Here is a 23,717-nt window from a genome sequence, read left to right on the forward strand (position 1 = left end):
GTTTGTTTTGTTTCAATAACATTGTTTTAGAAAAAAATCTAAATTGTATTAAAGTCATCATTTGTAGTTTGCATATTTTTTTCCTTTGCTTTTGATTTAAAAAAAGGAATTATCTTTTGTTTTCAGACTCTTTGTTTACCCTTGGTTGTATGTTATAAAGAAAACATTGGATTTCAAACCTTTCACATGAACAGATGAATGAACAGATTGATTCATAAAGCATACAGAGAAGTTTGATTACTGACACAAAAACACAAACATCAATCACATTCTTTTCACACCTTGTCAGCTGATTCCAAAAAAGGAGAAATGATCTTTTGATTTATAAAAAAAAAATCAAATAAAGTATAAAAATATATTCTTTAGCTTTTTATTTTGATTATAAAGTGTCTCACCATTATGAATAAACAACTATAAGTAGTAAAAAAAAACCTTACAATTTAAAATGCTTTCTTTGTCTGCTGAATCCATTTTATTGTGATCAATGAAACAAGACATTTATTGATTCGACTTTAAAAGCTTTATTGTGATGATGGCTGCTTTGCCTCTTTTATGAACACAACAGTTACTGCTTCTCCACTTTATGCACGACTGCATGATCATTTTAATTTATTATTTAAATATTACCATATCCATCTGCTTATAAACCTTTATACATTTAAACTATTCTGTTTTTGAGGTCTTTAAGACAGGTTCAGTTTGTAAAATGAGGACACTTTGAAGATTACGCTTTCTTAAATGCCGAACTGTAAAACCAGAGGGTGTTTATTTGCTGCTGTTAAAAAATATTTTACCTCAGTTAGATTTTACATCAGTGACATAATGCCAAATGAGGTTCAGAACTCCTTTATGAAGATTTCAAACCTTGCAGAACTTCACCAATCGGGTCTTTAAAGCAGCAAACAGGAGCCCCTCTTCACATGAAGACACCTGAATGATCACCATAAACAGGAAAATCTTTCATCCTTTTCAATGAGGTTTAAATTGTTAAGCATTATTTAATTTGTTACATCCTTCAAGTCTAGTGTGATGACGGCAACATCATTCACTGGGGCTATGAGACGACATGGAAAGATGGATGCAAAATAAAGAAAACAAACCTTTTACTGGCTTCACCCTGATATCTGACTGCCAGGAAAACACAGAAAGCTGTGAGGAAAAATAAAACCAGAGTCTGAACCCAGTGGCTGTGTGTTACAGGCGCCTATCCATCTCATTTAGTCTTTAAAAAATCCTGCCAAGAAAAACAAGAATAGGAGATAATTAGAGAGGAAATGTGTAATAAGCTGCAAAATCATTTCCAATAAGACTTGAGGGTACAATTACTGCCAAAGTTGCTTTAATCAAAGATAAATGAATGATATAAATAGGAACATGTGGTGTTTTCTTAGATTTTCCACAAATGTTAGAAACATTTCAAAACCCAGTTTTTCTGTCATTTCTGGTGTTTAAATATGCAAGTTGATAAAAAGACTGTTCTGAGTCATGTAAAAATGTTCTTAAAGCAATGCATATATTTTTTTAATTAACAGTATATTAAAGATTTTATATTACAAAATAATCATGAACATTTAGTCATAATTAAAGGCTTCTGTTTGGTGTTGACATGGAATAAACTGCACATTTTGTCCAAAACTAAGACTTCATAAAGTGTGAAATGCTGTTAATCATTTCAGCCTGAAGTTACAGAATTACAGAATGTCTTTGATTGAAGAATCTGCATTATTAGGTTCTGACACTGGAGGGCGCCAAAGGTCAGGATATCAACTCAGAGTTAGTCAGTCAGAACACCAGAGTTAACATTTTTGCAAAGTTCTCAATTTTTGTTTTTAGCAATATAAATACTATTCTCTTAAAAGTAAATTAAGAAATGTCTCAGTTAAGCCTGTTTAAGGCAGATAATTACATTTAGATTGTTGGTGTTAGCTTCAGCTGCTGTAAACTGATTTAAGGAAGTCGTGTCTGAGGTAAAAGCAGTTCTTTGCTGACAATAAAGAAAATTGACTTTTGACCTCACAAATCACACTTTAATGTCTGAAACAACAACAGATTTTAGGTCATTTAACCTTTTACAGAGTATGGTAATTAACATTCTGTTACTGCAATCAAAAAGTAAAAATATGATTTTTTTTCAGGTGAATAACTTAAATTATAATACTTTTAGCATGAGATACAGTGACAAACTTGCTTTAAATAAAGCAAATATGCATATTCAAAGTCAAACAAAGAAAAAAACTTCATCTAATAGAAAACAAAACATTATTGTTGAGTGGTTTCAATCCCCCCAAACTGCTGTACAAATTCAAGACTCGTTTAGTTTAAACACACCAAGTGACAATCCCTTCTGCCTAGAAAAAAATAAAATAAAATCCTTCAGTCCTTCTCAAAAGGAAAATCCCCATCCAGGGACAGTTTATGTCAGCTAACCAAGAACCTGAGATAATTAATCAGCAGGAGCAAAAAGGATAAATAACAGCGAAAAACAAAATCTGTTCTTATAAACTAAACAGAGCAGGAAAAAAAAATGCTTACGTTAACGGCTGCACAACATAAAAAAGGAGGAGAACAATGGCAGCTCACATAAATAAAGAAAACATCCCAAAATGTTTCCTTTCTATCTTCTTCCTTCCTCCTCCTCCTCAGTTTCTGAACCTGTAGGAGATTGGCAGCAGCTTGTGGGTCTTCTTCATGTTCTGGACCTTGGTGTGCGTCTCCTCGTCCATGGTCTTGTAGCACCGCCGGGCGTAATCCAAAAGCTTCTCCTTCGACGCCTCGAACTCTCCGACGTCTGTCATCTGCAGGAACATCGCAGCTCATCAGAAATGTGGACGTTTTAATATAATTTCTTTAAATTCTGCTGTAGAGATGACAAAGTTCATGCTCATGTTGAAGACAGAACCCCACAGATCTGAAAGCTCTCCTCCTGAATCCGATTTGATAACAAATTTCTACAGTCGTTGTTTCCTGTAGATCTCAGACTCAGTTTTTCCAGGTTCCTTCCAGCAGTACATGTTGGTTAAAATGATCAATTATCCAACGTGCATGTGTTCATTTGTCTGTGTGTTAGCAAAACATTTAACAAACCGCACAACAAATTTCAATAAAACTAAAGAAAGTAATAACTGGATGTGCATCTACGACTGATTAACCCTTAATACTGAGCTAAAATCGGTTGCGTTAGTTGCTCAGATTCAACCCTAACACACAATCCGAGAACTAACAAAAACTGTGTGAGATGTTTGCCCAGAACTCTAAATGCAAAGCAGTGGGAAACATGCGTTCCTTCAAGAAATTATTTTAAAAATTTGCTGCCAAGCAAGATACAGATTAAAGTTGGTGAACTCTGTGTGGGTATGAGAAACCTGGAAGTAACTTTACTGAAGTGTTAAAAAGCCCAGACTGACATATTTTCTGGGCTAAAATTGATTTTTTTAATGATGAATCTGAGATAAAATCCTAGAGATTTGATCAGATTTTAGTTTTATTTTGGAGAGCAACTAATACTTTCAATAATCAACAAACTAAACTTTTAATTTATTAGTGTTATAAAGATTATAACACTGATTTGCATTGCTTCAGAGCTTGTTGAGTGAATTGAAACCTTCTCCGGGGCGACCAGCAGCAGCTCTGCGATCGGCGAGGTGGACGCCATCGTGTTTCGGTCGACTCCGTGGATCTGGAAGGCTCGGGACATGCTCCTCACCCGCTGGTAGGTGGACAGGATCTTCTTATAACGAATCAGAACCCCGTCTGGATCCTTAACTGGAGAAACAGGAAGAGTAAAAAGAAAAGTAAAAAAAGTGACACAAAAAATAAAAACAGCGTATTCTGCTCCTGCTGAGTCCGTTCAGTCTAACGTGCTTCTTATAATTCGCTCATGAATCCAGTTAAAAGTGTTGGTAAATAATTTATAATACTCTGTTTTTTTTCACAATAAAGAAATATTATTCAGAGTATCACTGAGGCTCATTTATGTGACCTTTACTGTGTTTAAAGTTTTTCACACTTCTAAAGTAAATCAGTTGGGTGTAATTTTTACCTCTTTGTCTCTCTCTGCCGTGGGTGATCCTGAATATCCTCCTCATCTTCATCCTTGGCTCTCCGCCAGCTCGGCCCCTGCCCTTCTTCTTTGATGCCTTCTCTACAGAAGAGTCCTCATCCTTCTCCTCCTCCTCTTCTTCCTCCTCTTCCTCCACGTACTCGTCCTCGGTGTAGTATTTGTCCTCCTCAACATGAAACTCCTGCTTCACTGGAGCCGACAAAATCAATCATAAAAGACAAATAATGAATTTACCTAAAAAAGATGACAGAAACCCAGTGTTTCCCTGAGTTTATCTGTAAAGGATGATCTTCCTCACCTGGGACAGCTATGTTACGGCGGGTCCGAGGTCCTGAGCTCTGGATGCGTTTCAGGGTCATCCCGGACCTGGTGGTCATGGGGGAAGGAGGGGACGGAGAGCTGGCGGGCTGGACCTTCACACCACGCTGGGCGTCTCCGCACCACTCAGTCACTGAACGCAACAACAGAAACAATCATAACGAAGGAAATTACAAACAGCATCACGTGAAGCTGTTTTTAAACCCCATTTTACCGTCCGGACTCCTCATGCTGATGATGAAACGGTCCAGCTGACAGCGCAGGAAGTTCCTCTCCTCCTCCAGCTCCTCGATGCGCTTCTGCAGCCAGGTGTTCTTCTCCAGGGAGACGTACAGGTGAGTTCGCAGGTTAGAAACCAGAATGAAAGGGCTGTACTGAGGATGAGGAGGCTCCTGCACCACTGGTTCTGGATGTGGAGGAAAAGCAGAGATTATAGAAACAAGCTGGAAAAATCAACAATGAAAGAAGAGACAAACAAACAAACAAACAAACAGAAAGACAAAAATGCAGAGGAAATCATTTAAAATATGGACTCTAATTTAGCTTAAATCTATGTCAGAAACCATCATACCAGATTGATTCAAAGGTCAGAAGCTTAAAAATTAAACTATTCTGCAACTGATGAGGTACTGGTCAGAAAACAGGTGAAAAAGCTGCACAAGTCTGAAAAAACACTGAAAGATTTTGGTGGAAATATCCCTCAAGTCCTTTTTAAATAATTACAAAAAGGTCTCACACCTGAGAAACATAAAAGACAGAAATATAAACAATGATTCAAGGCAGAACAGAACTGCTTTACTTTTCATTAATTAGTGTTTCGCACATTTCAGCTGTGTTCTCGTTAGTATGTGTCACATCTCAATGTGAGTTTCAGCCTGTTATCTGTTATTTCTTTTGCTTGAGTCCTGTGAAGCGTGTTCTGTTGCACCAGTTTGATTATCACATGGCAGACTTTCAGCATGGAGCTCATGAGCAGGAAGCCCGCGGAGCGTTCACAGCACAACAAAACAATCATTTTTAGTAACTGATACATAATAAACAGGATCTGGTGTAGCTGGAACCCACCGTCCGCCATCTGCTGGCTGTGGTTCAGGTGATAGGCAGGAGGGCGCTCCGTGTTCTCTTCAAGGGGAAAGGAGACCTCGTATGCACCCAGATACAAACCTCCACCACCTCCACCTCCTCCTGTTGACGATGACGATGAAGATTGGGGCATGTAGCGCTCTGATGCATGTAAAATAAAACAAAAAGTTAAGAGGTGTATTCAGACACAGGGTCATTTACTGAAAGATGCATCACTGCTGTTTCAGGAGACCTGCAGTAAGAAGAGTGAAGGCTTAACTGGGGCCTTTCTGCATGGAGTTTGGATGTGTGGCTTTTCTCTCGATACACAAAAATCAGCAATGCTTGTGCATAGTAGGAAAATGATGCATTAATTTTAAGTGTACAAGTTCTTTGAAGGGTCTTTAAATAAACATTTGTTTATGTTAAGCAATCATTTTTATATTTTGGTATAAGAAAAATACATATTGGCCAAAAAAAAACCCCTAATAAAAATAAAAACTGCAGCTGTATTTTGGATGTTGCTTCCCTGATTTCTGAAAATCTGCATCAACCACGAAGAACTGGTTGACATCTACTCCAATTTCCTCTCACAGTTCAAAACCTTGCACGTTAATGAGCAGCTCTAATTGGTCCTGAGTGTGAGTGAGAATGGTTGGTTGTATGTGTTGTATGTGGTCCTGCCTCACAACCAATGACTGCTGGATACAGACTCCCTGTGACTCTGAGGAGAAACTAATGATTTAGGAAATGGACGGATGGGTGGACAGACTGACTGATGGATGGATGCTGCTGCAGGAAATTTAAACAAATGTCAGCTGAATGTTAGGCCAATCATATACTGATCAAACTGATCAGGTTTTAGATTCATTTATTTATTTAAAACAGGGACAGTGTTCATTAATAAACACCTAAACAAGTTGCTATTTTTTTATCAGAAGTCCCTTTGTCCAAGGAGAGGCATCCATAATGTAAAAATACACTATTTACAAACAATCAGCAATAAATAAATATAGATTAAAACATTTGAATATAAAGAAAGATTGCAAAGCAACAAGACAACATGGCCATTTCCAAAAGAAATAAATAAAAAAGATGTCTTGTTTTTACCCTTTTAAAGAGCTAAAACTCCTAACTCAAGAATTCAAACTAGTGATTATTTAATTAAATCCTTCCACAAATGTTTGATACTTTTGCTTTACAAACTAATAACCTGATGAATGTGTAAAGAGGTGCCCATTAATTACAGTTTTATCAACTGTTCAGGCTCAATAAAAGTCCAACAAATCTGCGTTTTTCTATAGAGAAGCTCCAAACTCAAACACGTGAAAGTAAAGGAAGAAATCCATGAGCTGGGCCGTCATTACACAGGGAGCAAGGCTTGCTGCCATCAGGGAAGCTTAAAACCTGCACAAATGTTTGCTTTGGCACTAAAAGAGGAGTTGCCCAGCAGAGAGAGTTGCATGTGGGATGCTGTTACCTGGCGTGTTTGTTTCGTGTCTGCTGCTTGGAGGATTCATGGCAGCAGAGAGTCGGGCAGGTAAGGATCAGCACGAAGCAAACTGTCCGCAGTAAGCTGTTATTATTTGTCTCCAGCCGCTGCAGCGCGGTTATGCTTCTGTAATACAGCCGGGAGCAAAGCGCCCAGTCAAACGGGCCTGCAGCAGCAATTACCTGATTATAAGTGGCTCCAACAGGTGTACACAGAGCGCGCGCTCAGGTTTGCTCACGTCACACATGCGCACAAGAATGCAGGTTTCCAATCACCTTACAGGAAAAAGAAAAAAAATCCTGCTGGTTATCTGCGAGAACTTTGTATCTAAAGTTTTATTCTTTTATTTTGGCTGAAATTCCAAAATTTACCATTAAATTTTACGTTGCAATAAAAAAAAGCCTTCATATAGCGTGCAATAAGCTTCTTTATTGCCTTTTTAAATTTATGACTGATAGATTAAACCAATTGAGAAGAGTAAAAAAAAAAGATGTAGGCAAATGCTGCATTTGATGTAACTCGGAAATTAAAAATCACATTGGGAACCCTTTTTTTTTAAAACTAGAACATATTTTATCGTCATTTGTTTTCTTTGTTGGCTTAATTTGTTCTGAAAATGAAACTTAACAGTCGTCCAAAAACTAAATTGGCTAAAATACATCAAAAAGTACTAATTTATCCCACCTTTATCACTTATAAATTCCAACCAATTAAAGTTTTCCAAATAACATTTTAGCTGATTTATTGGGAATGAAGTAAAATGTAGAAGCGGGGCTTAAAAACTGTTTAATCTGATTTAAGTTGACCCGTGATGGTGGATTTAGCCTGCTTTTAAGGTGGAAGAGCAGAATTCCGAGTTTAACGTTGAATGCAGCAAAACTTCCTCCAGGAAGGCGTCACGTGAGGGGCGGGGCTCAGGTAAGGCGAGGCCCTGAAATGCGGAAGTGAAGAAAACCTCACCGCCCAGTGAGGTGTTTTATGCAACAAGAGTCGCGGGAACAATAAGTAAGTTACTTAAAGTGTTCATTTAATTAAGTTACTTTTATTTAGAACTTATTTTGCATCTTTTCCTTTCAGGTTGTTTCTTGTTTTCAGAAGTTAAGTCGAGATTTGATTAAATCCTAACTGAGTCCTATGTTGTTGTTGTCTTGTTTTTAATTAAATGTAATGTTAAAAGTTTCATACTATTTGTGCTCATATAGCCTGCTATTGAATGTTGGATAATAATGTTATTGTTTGTTTTTCACCAATCTAATTTGTGTTTTATGAGCCTAATGCACATTACCTTTTATTCAGGGTTCTTCATGTGTTTGTGATTTTCTGAAAACAAGAAAAGCTGATGGCTGTCATGTCAGAACATTTATATTTAACTTAAAAGTAAAGTCAATATAAGTTAATATAAATATAGATAGATATCTGGATGGATGGATAGATATATATCAGAAACAGACGTAGAGGGTCTGGAACTAAACATGGCATGTAAGTTCTCTGTTTTCTACTAATAATTTACTACAATCCAATAATATAGTTCTTTTTTATTATTATTAATATTATTACACTGCTTTTATCTGACTGATTTCTTAAGTTTACAGGTGAAGACTTAAAAATCACTTAAGTCAAACTTTGATTTGTGAACAGATGCAAGTGAAATTATCTTTTAAATAGACATATTTATGTCTTAACAGCTTTACAATAATTAAAGTATATATTTTTATGAATATTTTTAATACTGTAAAGTTAGTTTGACTGATATGGAAATTTTAAATTGCATGTTGGCAAAAAACAAACAAAAAAGAGCACTTTAAACGAGTCAGACTTTCTCTGTTTGCAGTTAAATAAGTTGATAATTAAAGTCGAATTAATTAATGAAAATAATAACGGGTCAATGCTCCAGGCTTCAAACCTCAGTATCATGTGTATCAAGTTAACTCTTGATTAGTTTTACCCATTGTACAGTTTGGTGTGTGTAAATCCCCCAGTAAGTGGAGTTTCGGTGTGTTTCTGCCCTCAGCTCCAGCATGGCTCTGTGTGACGGCCTCTCTCACTGTAAAGCAGCTTTGGTGTTTGCCGTGTTGATGGACCTGCTGGGTGGAGCCGCTCTGCTGGTGGGAGTCTTCGCTCCCTTGGAGATTGATGGGAACGAGTTCGGAGACTTTCTGGTCTACAGTGGTACAGGATTTATTTCTCTTAATCTGAAATTAAAACCTCAGCTAAGATACTTTCACCTTAAAATGAATGAGTTGATAGAGGCATTTTCTAGAGTTTACAATCACAGCTGAAGAACATCTTTGATAGTAAATTATTATATGACTGTATGGATTAATTTACTCACACTTTGCATCAGTTTCTGCTATGTATTAACTCTTAATTATGGTATTTTCTTTTTCAAACATGCTATTTCTGTCAGTGTTTCTGTCTAAAATAAGGCCAGCAGCATCTTAAAAAGTACAGAAAGCACAAATAAAAATCATTAAAAACCCTATAAGTGAGCCAAACAAGAAACAAACACATTTTATTCCTCTGACAGAGTTCAGATTTGTGTGCAGGATGATATAAATGTGTAAAGGTTAGGTTTATTGGTAGGTAGTATCAATCAGTTCTGCCAGTTTTTACGTAAAACTGTATTTAAATATTAAAGCTTCTCAACTGTAAGGATTATTTTTTATTTGTTTTGTTTTTCTGAATATTTGTTGAGTTTTAGACTTTTTGAAAGAGAAAAGAATCCGTAGGTTGATGTCTCTGTGTTTGAATGCTAAATTTAGATATTCTGTTTATATTTTGGTTGCGTCTTTATTTAAAACAGACTTGCTGAGTTTGGGTGAGTTTGAGCAGATGATAAAGAAGTGACCTGCTGTCTGTTCAGGAGCCCTGCTCGTGGTGGCGTCCCTGGCCGGATGGGTGCTGTGGTACAGCGGGAACATCGAGGGCCTGACTGAGCAGAAGAAGTTGGGACACATCAGCAGCGCCGTCGACCGACTCGCCCGCAACCTCAGCCGGAAGATCCGCACGATCCGGAGCCACCACTGAGCCGCGAGCACGGATTCAGGACGGGTCTTTTATCAGCACAATACGTTACATTTCAAGAAGCAAGAGTTACAAGCAAGCTATAAATGTTTCAGCAGCAGATACATTTGCTGTTCTGTTACAAAGTATTGTTCATGTGTATTTACAAGCGGTGCTTTTTTAAAGTTTTTCATATTTTTTGATAGAATTCAGTTGAAAATGTTTTGATAAACCACATACAATGCTTCCTTTTCTTAAATTCAGATGATATATTGTGTTAAAATCTTACTGGAACAAAAATCTAATTATAGAAAAATGTGAATTTCAGTCTCCAGAGATTTAACAGTACATGTGATATTTATAGAGACTGTCCATGTATTTCACATTTTCTCTGTTTATTTCATAAACCTCATTAACTTTCACAGAAACATTAAAAGCTGATGTTAAAGTGACAAATGTGGATTTAAGAACTGAAAAGAAGCTTTATGTGTTGCAGGAGGTCATGTGATATAACAGGAATGTGAAGTATTATCCAAATGGACTGCTATAGATGAGAGACTTAACATTTCAAAGGATTTACCTGATTTGCATCTTTTTTATCTAATTACCGTTGAGTCTGACAGCTCTTAAATAAAACCATTTTATATTTGATACATTTCTATAATTTTTTAGCTGGCTTCCAAACCATCTCAGTCTGTCCTCTCTAACTTTATCTCTCAGTCCTTCCACCTGTGCTGGACCTCTGATGACCTCATTCCTAATCCTGTCCATCCTCGTCCCTCCCAAGGAGAACCTCAACATTGTACGGATACTGATTTTAATTGTGTGTATGTATGTATGGATATGGACACAAAAACTGATTGGATGTTTTAAAAAGGTTTTAGTGACATCCAGTTGTGTAAAATGAGAACTGCTCCTCTTTATGCCTTGTCCTGACTTTAAGGTTTTTAGGAAGATATTCAAAAGTTGGAAAATTAACAATTAAATAAATAAAAATAGTTAAATAAATACATAGAGTTGGGGAACAGTGTATATATATATATATATATATATATATATATATATATATATATATATATTCTGTTCTGCAGACTAAATACACTTTAAATTCACTGTCTTAGTTTTTGTCAAATTTGAAATAATGAGTTGTTGTATTTTAGATACCTTATATATTTCAACAGGATCATAATTATTATTTTTGACCCAGCAAAGTAAATTTTGCCAGATCCTTAATAGGTGATTAAAAATACTAAAAGTAAGGACTGTTTTCAGTTCTCTGTGAAAAATTTGTGTTTGTTCAATAAACTGGATCAGTCTTTGCAGCTGCAGTCAGTTCAGTTTCAGTTCAGCCCCAGAGGACAGTTTTTGTGCAACGGTTTTTCAGTGTGTGCATCGCCTCACTGTTAATGTCATGAAGGGTGTGGCAGTAATAAATTGTAACGTTTAGATTTTGTGCCTTAAAAATAAACCTCTCAAATAGCAAATTAAAACATCAGCTTATTGCTGATTATTGTCATAAAAAGTATATATTGTGATTAAACCAATACTTTTTTAATATATTAGTTTGTCAAAGTTTAATGAAAAATAATAAAATAACTAAAAGTGTGTGAAAGATGTATGTGTGGAGGTGGGGGTTATAGTCAATATCTCAAATCTGCAGCTTTCAGTTCAGTTTTTCTTCAGACTGACAGAGGGAGGTTTTTGTACAACTATTTTTTACTGTGTGAACACCCAATTGGTGTAGACAGGAAGCTGACACTGACAGTAATAAACTGCTGCATCTTCTGCCTGAACTCCACTGATGGTCAGAGTGAAGTCAGAGTTTGATCCACTGCCTGTAAAACGAGCTGGAGTCCCTGTGATTGGTTTAAGGGCATCATAAACAAGAAGTTTAGGAGGCTCTCCCTCTTTCTGTTGATACCAGGCCAGGTAGTCATTGTTATTCCAAGTATAGACCTTGTGACTGGACCTGCATCTGATGGTGACAGATCCTCCAACAGCAGAGCTCACTGCTGCAGGCTGCTGAGTCACTGAGACCTGTCCTCTGGACTCTGAGGACACAGAGACAGAAACATAAAGCAGCTTCATTTCAGAGGGACAGATGTTCACAGAGGAGAGGAGTTTGATTCTCTGGACTTTACCTGTGAAGCAGCAGCAGAGGAGAGTCCAGATGAGGACGCAGGTCAGAGTCATGTTTTTGATGAGGAGGATTTCTGTGTCTTCTGTTGTCATGAAGGACAGCTGTCAGTCATCCAGGGTTCAACTCTCAGGACTATAAACTCTCCCAGAGCACTGGAGCATGGAGCTGCTGATGCAAAGAGGCTCTCTGATAAAATGCTCTGACTTTCTCCAACAGGAATTCATGTGACAGTTTTAAATAATTTCTGTGTGCAATTTTAAACATATGATTTATACAGTTTTATTATATTAAGTTGTATCATTAAGTGTTTATACATTTCAAATTTTTGATTGTTCACTTGTTTTAAAAGCATTATGTACAATAAGAGCTTTTTAATGAATGTTTGGGTGATCTTGCTAAAAGACCCCAGCTGAGCACCTCAGTGTTGGAGTTCTCCTCCTGCGAACCAGAAGGTTGCCTCTCTGCATCTTTGAGCTGCAGGAAGAAAGGTGCTTATGTACCTGAACAGCAGTTCAGATTACCCAGCCTTCTTGGACTCTCTGGATGGTGTCCTGGCAGAGGTGTCGTCAGGGGATTCTGTTGTTCTGGATAACTTCGATGCCCGTGGACCATGATGGAGTTACCTGGAAGGGGGTGATTAGGAGGAACAGCCTCTCGAATCTGAACCCAAATGATGTTCTGTTATTGGACTTCTGTGGTAGGTATGGGCTGTCCGTAACAAACATCATGTTCATGCATAGAGTGATCCATAAATGGGTTTGATACCAGGCCACCTTAGGCCAAAAGTTGATGATTTATAATCAGACCTGCGTCCCTATATGTTGGACACTTGGGTAAAGAGAGTAGCTGAGCTGTTAACTCACCTCATGATGATTTTAATATGCTGGACAGACCTGGTAAACCTAAACGAGTTATGGGGTTGAACTGAGAACATCTAGTAGAGGCTCCTGTCCACGAGGCCTTTAGCTCACACCTCAGGGAGAGGTTTTTTTTAACACGTCCTGGGGAAGGTCATGGACATGGCATCCAAATGGGCCATGATTGTCTTTGAGTATCACAAACCATGTTTTTAGTATTTTGCCTTTAGTTAATAAACTTTTTTTTCTTTTTTTTTGCCACAGATCAGCAGTCATGCTCGACTGTTGCCATGGTGATTTAGTAAAGAGCAGGAAGTGCAAAAACGGAAAAGCCGATCCATTTAAACTTCTGCTTTCCCAAGATGTTTGTTTCCTTTTCAGATGTTCCTTTCTTTTTAGCATCAGGTCAAAATCAGCACAAATATTAAAAATAGGAAAATAAATCCATCAAAAACTTGTTACAGGACCTGAGACAAGCCTCACCCTTCAGTATGTCTTCTGTATGTCAAGCTTTCAACTACTGACTCTTTGAAACTCAGTTTATTGGTGCTAAAATACTATTTCATGTCTGAAAGTGCTGTCTTTGATAGTTTCCATGGATTAACAAAGACAAAAAGGGAACAAAATGATGTCTTTGTGACTGCTGCTCCACGGGTTGTTATTAATGTACCTACAAGGCTGGTTCATATTTTGAGTTTAGGGGGCTTTTTAATGCTTGAATGATTTAGAAGTCAGACATAAATGGTTCAACAAACAATTGCAAACAAGCAAGAATCCTAAAAGTGGTTCTACACTGGACGGAAAGTGAGAGAAAATAAAACTCACGTTCAAAGAAAAACTTTAAAATACCTTCAGAAAGCCAAAAATATTGCTCAAGACCAGCCTAAAAAATACAAGAACATCTGAACCTATAGAAATTAAACAAAATCTACATATTTATAATAAGAAATGAGGGATGGTCGAAGACATTTGTGCAGTAAAGCACTCATTATTTTATCATATTTTGTCAATTAGTTTATTTTAACAACAATAAAATCAGACAAAAGAAAAATTATTTGCTCCAATAATTCTATTGGAACAACTAAAACATGAAATGAGTTATAATAAATAAATGTGAAATATTTAGAGGTAATATTTATTTCTAGGTCAGAGAAAAGTGTGTCTCTGCGGTCGGAGGTTTTTGTACGGCGGCTCAGTCCGTTTGTGGAACTGTGGCACATGTTCGGTGGAGGAACCAGACTGGAGGTTAACTGTAAGTACTGTTACATATTTTACTAATAAAAACCTTCAGCTACTTTTATCACATCCCCTTAATCATTTATGACTTTAAACACTCATTTATTCTTGCATTTATAATGTATATGTAATTGTTTAACATGTTTATACATTTTCGAGTGTCTTAAAAACAAAAATGCTCCTTAAAGAGGTTTGTTTCCTATTGTAAAAACTCCAAAAATTCAAGAAACTTGAAACTAAGGGCTGAGAATTAATTGTTAAATTTACTAAACTTCTTTTAAAGTTTAAAAATTTTGTGTTTTTGTATATATAAAATGAACAAATTGAAATTTATAGTATAGTTGAATAGTAAATGTATAGTTCATACATTTTAGGTCTAATTCAGCAGTCAACATTGATTTCAAATTAGAAAACAAAAATCAAACACAAAATTTAAAGTTTTTTTTTCCTAAAAGAATTTTTTTATTATTAAATATTTAGACTCAATAAATAAACACAAATTTCAGGGCCATAAAGACTGTTTCCTGTTTCGTAGCTTACACAGTTTATTCAGTATGATGAGACATATTGTCAATATCCAGTAATAGTTAGTTAGCTGTGGCTGAAAGTCATCAGGGCAGGAAGGTTTTTTTTTTTTTTAAATTTTAGAAACCCATGCTCAAACATTACTGGATTTGAAAGAAAGGAAAGCATTTGATCTGTTTGATGCATTTACTGGTTTAAGATCATGGCAGAAGTTTGCATATAACTCTTATAAAACACACAAGAAACATCTTTGAATAATTGCATAGCGCAACAAAAACACATAAAAACAGAATAGAAGAAACAGATGTTGTAGTAAAAAGGTCAGCTTCAGATATTCTCTGAAGTGACAGTATTGAAGGTTTGAAGAAATATGAAAATAATTTCTTAGACATCTTTTTCTGGAACGACACAAAAGTCACTGAAAATAAGTGCAAACATGAAAACAGGGTGTAAAAGTACTTTGAAGTATTTATCTTTATACGGAAAACGGATTGTCATGCTTCAACAGTCAGGCATGCGTGTTGCCATGGTAACTGAGCCTGAAAAAGGAAATGAGGAAGTTCGGTTTCTTTTCAAGTGTTTTATCCTCTGCAGTGGATCAGTGCTGCCCCCCTCCAGTGTTCCAATTTAACTCAGAGAAACATGAAAACATCTGAAAAAGAAAGAAGTCGAACATTTTTATCTTTCTGACTGAAACCTGTCTGTTGCTGTGGTTCAGCAGTGATGCCTGTCTGTTGCCACGGTTACCGAGCTGAAAGAAGGAAGTGAAACACCAAGCAGGAGTTTCATCTAAACTCTTCAATGTGTTTTCTCTCTGCAGTGGATCGAACCCCTCCCTCCCTGACGGTGCTGCCCCCCTCCAGTGAGGAGCTGCAGCAGGAGAAGGTCACCCTCATGTGTCTGGCCAACAAGGGCTTCCCCTCAGACTGGAGTCTGTCCTGGAGGGTGGACGGCAGCAGCAGCAGCAGCTTCAGCTGGGAGCAGAGCAGGAGCCCCGGGGTGCTGGAGAAGGACGGCCTCTACAGCTGGAGCAGCACCCTGAGGCTCCCTGCAGACCAGTGGAGGAAGGTGGGCTCTGTGAGCTGTGAGGCCACCCAGGGCTCCCAGACTCCCCTCACAGAGACCCTGAGGAGGGACCAGTGCTCCCAGGACTGAGCTGACTCACTGGACCACCTGTATTGGTTTTACAGCGCTACTGTTTTTAACCTCTTTTCATTCTGCCTCTTTCTCTTATTTTAGGTTTAAACATCTTTGTGTGCTTCTTTTGCATTCTGTCTGCCATTCAAAACAATAAAAGTTCAAATAATAAATAAATTGCAGACTTATTTTTCTTTAAGTTTTATTAATCCATGCAGAAAATAGATTTGGTATAATTTTATTGCCAAAGGGTAAAATATAGACAAATAAATTTAGACCTATTTATGAACTTCATCACATTGATGCTGCTGTATATTCAGAATTTATTCAGCTACAATAAACACTCATTCCACTGGTAACATTCAGACACAGACATGTTATAACAGCTGAAACAATGCTGCAACATGTTTCTGTTATTGACAGCATCAGTCCCTGAAGGTCCAATCTGAGCTATAGTGACAACTTGTAGAAGAAGTTGCAAGTTTCCCCCACTCCATCACTATTTCCCACTATTTAAATTTTGATTTAAAAAGAAAAAAGCTACTCGTTTGTCTTTTGCACAGAGCTGCGTTGACACACATCTTCATTAAAGCAACAATGGCGCCATCTTTAGTCCACTCGATGAAAATGCACAGTGTGTAAACTGTGTTGGTTCAATTCAACAGCAGTTCTGATTATCTTTGTAAAAAAACTTAAACAAAGCAATATAAAGACACTAGTGAAGATTAAAAACAGTATCAGAATCTCAGTGAGTCAGGTTGCTAAGAATACTGGTCTCTCTTTATTCAGGGTCTCTCTAAGAGGACTCTGGGAGACCTGGGAGGCCTCACAGGTCTGCTGGACCTGGGGCTCCTGCTCTGCGCCCAGCTGCTACTGCTACTGCTGCTGCTGCTGCTGCCGCCGTCGACCTTCTAGCACAGCCTCCTGTCTGAGGGGAAACCCAAGCGTGGCCTTCACCTGATGCACCTCAGTAAAATAGGACAGGTCACAGGGGGAAAAAATACACTGCAGAGTTTAGATAAAACACCTCATCTTTTGACTTCCTTCTTTGATGTTGGTCACCATGACAACAGATAGGCATCATTGCCGAAGCGCAGCAACAGACAGGTTTCGGTACTAAAGATAAAATTGTTAGAAACACCACGTTGCTTTGATGATTTCTTTACTGTAAACTAAAATTCCCAAAACAGTGTTTCATTTCTCACATTTCAATCTCTTTTGAATCATAAATAATTTTTTTACTCATATTCCCAAACTGAGATATATGTGCAAATGTTTAAAACAAAAACAAAAACAAAAAACAAACAAACAAACAAACAAACAAATAAAATTCAGGCAAGATTTTTTTGTGTAAGTAGACTGAAGGAAAGAACAGAAACATAAAAAATAAAAACATAAAAATAAATAGACATGTTTCTGTTGGCCTGAATGATTCATTGATAATCAGCATCAACAAATGAATCCTAGTCCCAGTTGGAGTGTGAAGATTTCCATAGAGAGCCTCTTTGCATCAGCAGCTCCATGCTCCAGTGCTCTGGGAGAGTTTATAGTCCTGAGAGTTGAACCCTGGATGACTGACAGCTGTCCTTCATGACAACAGAAGACACAGAAATCCTCCTCATCAAAAACATGACTCTGACCTGCGTCCTCATCTGGACTCTCCTCTGCTGCTGCTTCACAGGTAAAGTCCAGAGAATCAAACTCCTCTCCTCTGTGAACATCTGTCCCTCTGAAATGAAGCTGCTTTATGTTTCTGTCTCTGTGTCCTCAGAGTCCAGAGGACAGGTCTCAGTGACTCAGCAGCCTGCAGCAGTGAGCTCTGCTGTTGGAGGATCCGCCACCATCAGATGTACGACCAATGAAAATGTCATTAATTCGGACTCTGTTGAGTGGTACCAACAGAAGCCCAGTGAAAGCCCAAAGTTAATCATTTATTATGCAGTAAACCGGAAAAGCTATACTCCAGATCGCTTTACAGGCAGTGGATCAAAGACTGACTTCACTCTGATCATTGATAGAGTTGAAGATGAAGATGCAGCAGTTTACTACTGTATTGCACGGCACCACATCAACAATCAGAATCTGTTCACACAGTGAAAACGGCTCATACAAAAACCTGCCTACAGCAATTACATTGTCAAGTGCAGCTGGAAATACAAATACAGTGGTCCTCAACCATTTCACGCCAAACTTAACTTAACGTCAAATATTTTTTAAAGAGAAGTGAAACAATGTGTGAGACAGTTACTGTTAGAGCAGAAAAACATCTGTCATAAAGTCCTAACACAGGAAATCACCGCTTTAACAGTAACCATGTCATGGTTTCTGCTGCGTCAGGCACAGATGTGTGGTTCCTCCCCTACCCATCTCACCTTGACAGTGCTGTCTCCCTTCATGAATGGCTGCAGCAGGGAAACAGGAGTCAGAGGTGGGCTCTGTGACCTGTGAGGTCACCCAGGGCTCTGAGTGTCCTCTCAGTGTCCTCTCTGAGAGACACTGAAGAACAAGCAGTGTCCCCAGTTCTGATCAGACTCACTGAGACTCTTTTAGTGGTTTTACTGTTATAACAATAAAAGTTTGGCGTGTACACATTACTTCAAAAACTTTAATTCCATTTGTACAAATAACTTGTATAATACTGTAGATACAAAATATTTAGTTTCAAATTTAGCCTGAATGAAAAATGTAAAAGTATTTACAGCATAAAACTATACGTTTATTACAAGCTGACAGTAATAAACTCCTGAATCTTCAGGCTGAACTCCACTGATGGTCAGAGTGAAGTCAGTTCCTGATCCACTTCCACTGAAACGATCTGGAACTCCAGACTGACGGCTAGTGGCCTGATAGATGAGGAGTTTAAAAGCTTCTCCAGGTTTTTGTAGGTACCAGTGGAGATAGGTGCTCATGGCTGAACTGGCTTTACGTCTGATAGAAACAGTCTGTCCTGAAACAGCAGACTGAGCTCCAGGAGTCTGAGTCAAGAGGATTTCTCCTGATGTGTGCTGGTATCTCATTTGGTGACTGTATGTCGTTGTTTTTATGACTTTTTAATTTTGTGTTATTATGATGTAAAACCCTTTGAACTGCCTTGTGCTGAAATGTGCTAAACAAATAAACTTGACTTGACTTGAATGATGAACCTAGAAAACTTGATGAGAATCTATTGTGACTGTTGTGCAACAGTTGGAAGGAAAACTTTTCACAACAACAACAACAATAACAACAACAGCAACAACAATAATAATATCATTCTGAATAAATGACGGTTAGTGCTATTTGTTTCTCACCCTGAACAAGGTTAGCAGGAGAGTCAGTGACATTTGTGGAAGTTTCATTAATCTGTAAAATGTATTCATATTGATTGGAACTCTGCATTAAATGAACCAGCCATTTTTTTCTTTCTTTTTTTGTGTTTAATTAGGACCAATATGTTACATGTCCCTTAAATCACTTAATTTCTTCATAAAAGAAGCAAACAATCTTTTATAGATTTATTTCAGATAGGGATTCAGTTTGCATTTCAGTAATGGACACATGAAGCAGATCTATAACTGTGAATGTATTCATCAGCTCATGATTTATATTTGTATATGGTGTATATGTACCAGTTTCACTTAAGTGGACAGATTTGTTCTGTTGTGTAGTCTTTGATTCAAAAATCAAAAAGAGTAAAATTCTTTTTTTTTCTATTTTGAAAGAAAAATTGGATGAGTACAAAACAAAACAAAAAAGACTTGAGGCATAAACATACAACGTAGAGCAAGTTTTCATATTCTGTGGTCTCCGGCTGCAGCTGCAGCCCCAGATGCATCAGTTTCTGATACATCTGGGGGAGGTTTTTGTATGACACTTTTTCACTGTGTGAACGTCCATCCGCTGCCAATCTTATATTCACCGAGGCAGTAATAAACTCCTGCATCTTCTGTCTGAACTCCACTAATGGTCAGATCAAAGTTAGTCTTTGATCCACTGCCTGTAAAACGAGCTGGAGTCCCTGATGCTCTCTGATTGGTGAGGTAAATTAAAAGTTTAGGAGCTTTTGTATTTTCCTGATGGTACCAGGACGATGTGTCTTGGCTGTTGCTAGTATACGTAACTCTTTCACTATGTTTGCAGTTGATGGTGACGGATCCTCCAACAGCAGAGCTCACTGCTGCAGGCTGCTGAGTCACTGAGACCTGTCCTCTGGACTCTGAGGACACAGAGACAGAAACATAAAGCAGCTTCATTTCAGAGGGACAGATGTTCACAGAGGAGAGGAGTTTGATTCTCTGGACTTTACCTGTGAAGCAGCAGCAGAGGAGAGTCCAGATGAGGACGCAGGTCAGAGTCATGTTTTTGATGAGGAGGATTTCTGTGTCTTCTGTTGTCATGAAGGACAGCTGTCAGTCATCCAGGGTTCAACTCTCAGGACTATAAACTCTCCCAGAGCACTGGAGCATGGAGCTGCTGATGCAAAGAGGCTCTCTATGGAAATCTTCTGACTCCAACTGGATGTTGGATCAATATGATGATGCTGTTTAATGTATCAGTGTTTTTTGGTAATGTAGTCACTTTTATGATGTTCAAAGCAAAATATATATAATTAGCATCAGCCTCGAGATCATTGATGTTTTTAGTTTTCATNAAATATTTACCTTTGTGAAACATTCAGTGCACAGTTTGTTGAAGCACTTTGTTGTCAACTTTGTACTTCTTGAAATGTTCTGCAGCTTTGTTTGTGTTGAAGTCAGAGAGCCGTGTCTCTCTGCAGTCAGAGGTTTTTGTACGACGGTTCAGTCAGTTTGTATCACTGTGGTGCACGTTCGGTGGAGGAACCAGACTCACAGTTAACTGTAAGTACATTTAACTCAATTAATCACACAGATTTTAAGGTGGACTTGTTTAATTTATAACTATAAGGTTTTCTAGGACGTCCACATTAAGAATTATAACTTTTAAGAAAACAGGAAAACTTGAGTCTGTAGTTTTATCATCAGAAAGCCTCTCTGTTAAACATTTATTGTGTTCTTTGTGTCTTTTTAAACAAATAACAGTTCATGTTCTTTAAAATCTTTATCTAAATGAAAAAAAACAGAGATTACATTTTATTCTAAGGTCATTATTTAAACTAAAGTTGTTTAACTATTTTAATTTATCCTTAAACATTTTCAGAAAATCTTTAGTTATTTTTTAAACAGCAACGTGTCTCAACTGGACTGAGGTTAAATATGCTTCTCACTGAATATCAGTAATTCTTTTTTACTCATGATATCAAACATTTGACTTGTTACTATTTCTGGGTGAAGAAATCAGGAAAAAGTTTTGAAACTCTTTCATTTTAGTCACAATCTTAGAAAGTTAAAGTTCAGCGTATTTCTAAATCCTAACATCTGTAAAACATGGACTCTTTCTTTCTTGAAAACACTTCAAAAACAAGAAACGAGCAGAAACAGCTGGAAATTTGCTCAAAGTCCAGAGTTTAACTCTGAACAGATTATTCTTGACAGCTACTAAATGTTAGAAAAAGGCTGCAGTTTAATGAACTCTATGGATCAACTTTAAAGGTTCAAGTTTCACATTTCACTGATTTACAGTTTGTCAGAAAATAGTTTTCTGTTTATCACAAATAAAAGATCATTAAGTCATTCCTGTTCAAAGAAAAATGATGGTTGTTTTTAAAAATGCACCTGAATCGTCTTAATAAATTGAGTGAAAAATGTATTTTATGATGTTAGAAAGTGACTCCATGTTGTGGAAGTTACAGAACTTGTTCACAAATTTCAGTCCTGTTTTGATAAATGTTCCAATTTAACTCAGAGAAACATGAAAACATCTGAAAAAGAAAGAAGTCGAACATTTTTATCTTTCTGACTGAAACCTGTCTGTTGCTGTGGTTCAGCAGTGATGCCTGTCTGTTGCCACGGTTACCGAGCTGAAAGAAGGAAGTGAAACACCAAGCAGGAGTTTCATCTAAACTCTTCAATGTGTTTTCTCTCTGCAGTGGATGGAACCCCTCCCTCCCTGACGGTGCTGCCCCCCTCCAGTGAGGAGCTGCAGCAGGAGAAGGTCACCCTCATGTGTCTGGCCAACAAGGGCTTCCCCTCAGACTGGAGTCTGTCCTGGAGGGTGGACGGCAGCAGCAGCAGCAGCTTCAGCTGGGAGCAGAGCAGGAGCCCCGGGGTGCTGGAGAAGGACGGCCTCTACAGCTGGAGCAGCACCCTGAGGCTCCCTGCAGACCAGTGGAGGAAGGTGGGCTCTGTGAGCTGTGAGGCCACCCAGGGCTCCCAGACTCCCCTCACAGAGACCCTGAGGAGGGACCAGTGCTCCCAGGACTGAGCTGACTCACCAAGACGCTGATACAGATTTTACTGCTCTCTCTGCTTTCAACATTCATGTTTTCTTGACTGTTTTGTGATTTTTTGGTTTCAATTTAATAAAGATTTCTTTCAGTTTGACTCAATTCACAAATGACTTTTCTTTGCTATAATGTAGAGAAATTATTTACAAACAGCAGTCTAAATAAGTCTCAAAGCAACAAAATTTTTATATTTTTAAATGTAAAAAATAAAGACCGAAATAAAAAGGCAAATAATATTCCTGCTCAAAGTCTGGGTCCTATTGTGTTAAAACCAGCATTTTAGTTCCCTCCAACAGTCTATGTTCAAACACAGATTGTTGATTTAGTTTGACATTTGAAACTGAAGCTATAATTTGGTCAAAACTCCAAAAATCTTTATTCTGAAAGAGCAAACGTTGCATTGACAACAAAAGAAAGGTGATTGTTGTGCAGTTGCACAGCTTCGAGTCCAGATTTAATGATGTCGAACAAGTTGAATGACTATTTATGATGAATACATTTTGCAGGACAGATTTTTTTTCTTAGATTTGGAATTTAATCTATTAGTGGTAAAGAAAACCAGAGTAGATGCTCAAAGAAATTCAGTTTGATGTCAATCAGACAATTCATATTTAAGTCAAGAGCCAATTAACCTGTCACTGTGCAATTCTGCAGATTTTAGCAATCAGTTGTGGAAACTATTGCAAAGAAAAAGAAAAAGTCAAAATCAAATCATTGTTGTGGAAATGGAAGCATGGATGAGTTAGGTAGCACTAAAACATACAATATTTATCACAGTAACTTTGACAAGTTGCAATTCTGATCATAGTATGAAGATATATAGTAAATATAAATTTCCACCAGGAGTTTGAGGACAGATTCCAGTTGTCCCAGTATATGTTTATTTGTGATTTAAAAAACATCTGAATTCATCTTTGAACTGCTTCATGAGAAATCTCCATAGGAGTAGAAAAGTGTGTGTGTCTGTGGACTTGTATGCGCTATGTTGTGGGGACAATTTTCCTAACATATACTAACTTGTGGGGACCAACTGCTCCTTGTGGGGACCAAAGCCTGGTCCCCACGAGGAGAAATGTTTTTAGGTTAGGGGTTAGGGTTAGGACTAAGGTGTGAATTGAGTTTAGGTTTGGTTTAGGGTTAGGGATGTACTGGTAATGGTTAGGGTTAGGCTGTAGTAATGTATGGAAGTCAATGGAAAGTCCCCACAAAGATAGAGAGACAGACATGTGTGTGTGTGTGTGTGTGTGTGTGTGTGTGTGTGTGTCCAGTGAACTGTATCAGAGTCAGAAGCTGCATCTGTGAGTTTCTCTTGACTTTCAGTGAGAGAGGTTTTTGTACGACTGTTTTTCACTGTGTGAACACCCACTGACTGTTGATGTAATGATAACTCTGACAGTAATAAACTGCAGCATCTTCAGCCTGAACTCCACTGATGGTCAGAGTGAAGTCAGAGTTTGATCCACTGCCTGTAAAACGAGCTGGAGTCCCTGATGCTCGAGTGCTGGCAAAGTAAATAAGGAGTTTAGGAGTCTCTCCATCTCTCT

At 37.8% G+C, this 23,717-nt stretch overlaps 2 protein-coding genes and 4 gene segments (V, D, J or C); 3 read left to right on the top strand and 3 right to left on the bottom strand.

Annotated features, from left to right (window-relative positions):
• Positions 1-1,806: 1,806 nt before the first annotated feature.
• Positions 1,807-7,126, bottom strand: LOC108242649 (coiled-coil domain-containing protein 106). The gene is made up of 7 exons (XM_025008426.2): positions 6,921-7,126; positions 5,444-5,602; positions 4,593-4,784; positions 4,359-4,511; positions 4,040-4,249; positions 3,602-3,762; positions 1,807-2,795 (listed from the first exon to the last, which is right to left on the bottom strand). Exons 1-7 carry the CDS (start codon positions 6,958-6,960, stop codon positions 2,640-2,642), a joined length of 1,071 nt encoding a protein of 356 aa, XP_024864194.1. The 5' UTR covers positions 6,961-7,126; the 3' UTR covers positions 1,807-2,639.
• A 698-nt stretch (positions 7,127-7,824) lies between these two features.
• On the top strand, positions 7,825-10,588 carry LOC108242684 (transmembrane protein 238-like). Its single transcript, XM_017427679.3, has 3 exons — positions 7,825-7,937; positions 8,944-9,101; positions 9,796-10,588. Exons 2-3 carry the CDS (start codon positions 8,951-8,953, stop codon positions 9,957-9,959), a joined length of 315 nt encoding a protein of 104 aa, XP_017283168.1. The 5' UTR covers positions 7,825-7,937; positions 8,944-8,950; the 3' UTR covers positions 9,960-10,588.
• A 1,063-nt stretch (positions 10,589-11,651) lies between these two features.
• LOC108242629 lies at positions 11,652-12,257 on the bottom strand. The segment is given in 2 exon segments: positions 11,652-11,986; positions 12,077-12,257. Coding segments are annotated over 2 exon segments (426 nt in total).
• A 1,878-nt stretch (positions 12,258-14,135) lies between these two features.
• Positions 14,136-15,931, top strand: LOC108242683. The segment is given in 2 exon segments: positions 14,136-14,184; positions 15,514-15,931. Coding segments are annotated over 2 exon segments (369 nt in total).
• A 3,741-nt stretch (positions 15,932-19,672) lies between these two features.
• On the bottom strand, positions 19,673-20,244 carry LOC108242682. The segment is given in 2 exon segments: positions 19,673-20,025; positions 20,116-20,244. Coding segments are annotated over 2 exon segments (429 nt in total).
• Positions 20,055-23,717, top strand: part of LOC108242681 — a 5,704-nt gene continuing 2,041 nt past the window's right edge. Inside the window, exon 1 of the C gene segment in view lies at positions 20,055-20,156.

Source organism: Kryptolebias marmoratus, linkage group LG5 (genome assembly GCF_001649575.2).
Source record: "Kryptolebias marmoratus isolate JLee-2015 linkage group LG5, ASM164957v2, whole genome shotgun sequence".
Classification (NCBI taxonomy): Eukaryota; Metazoa; Chordata; class Actinopteri; order Cyprinodontiformes; family Rivulidae; genus Kryptolebias; species Kryptolebias marmoratus.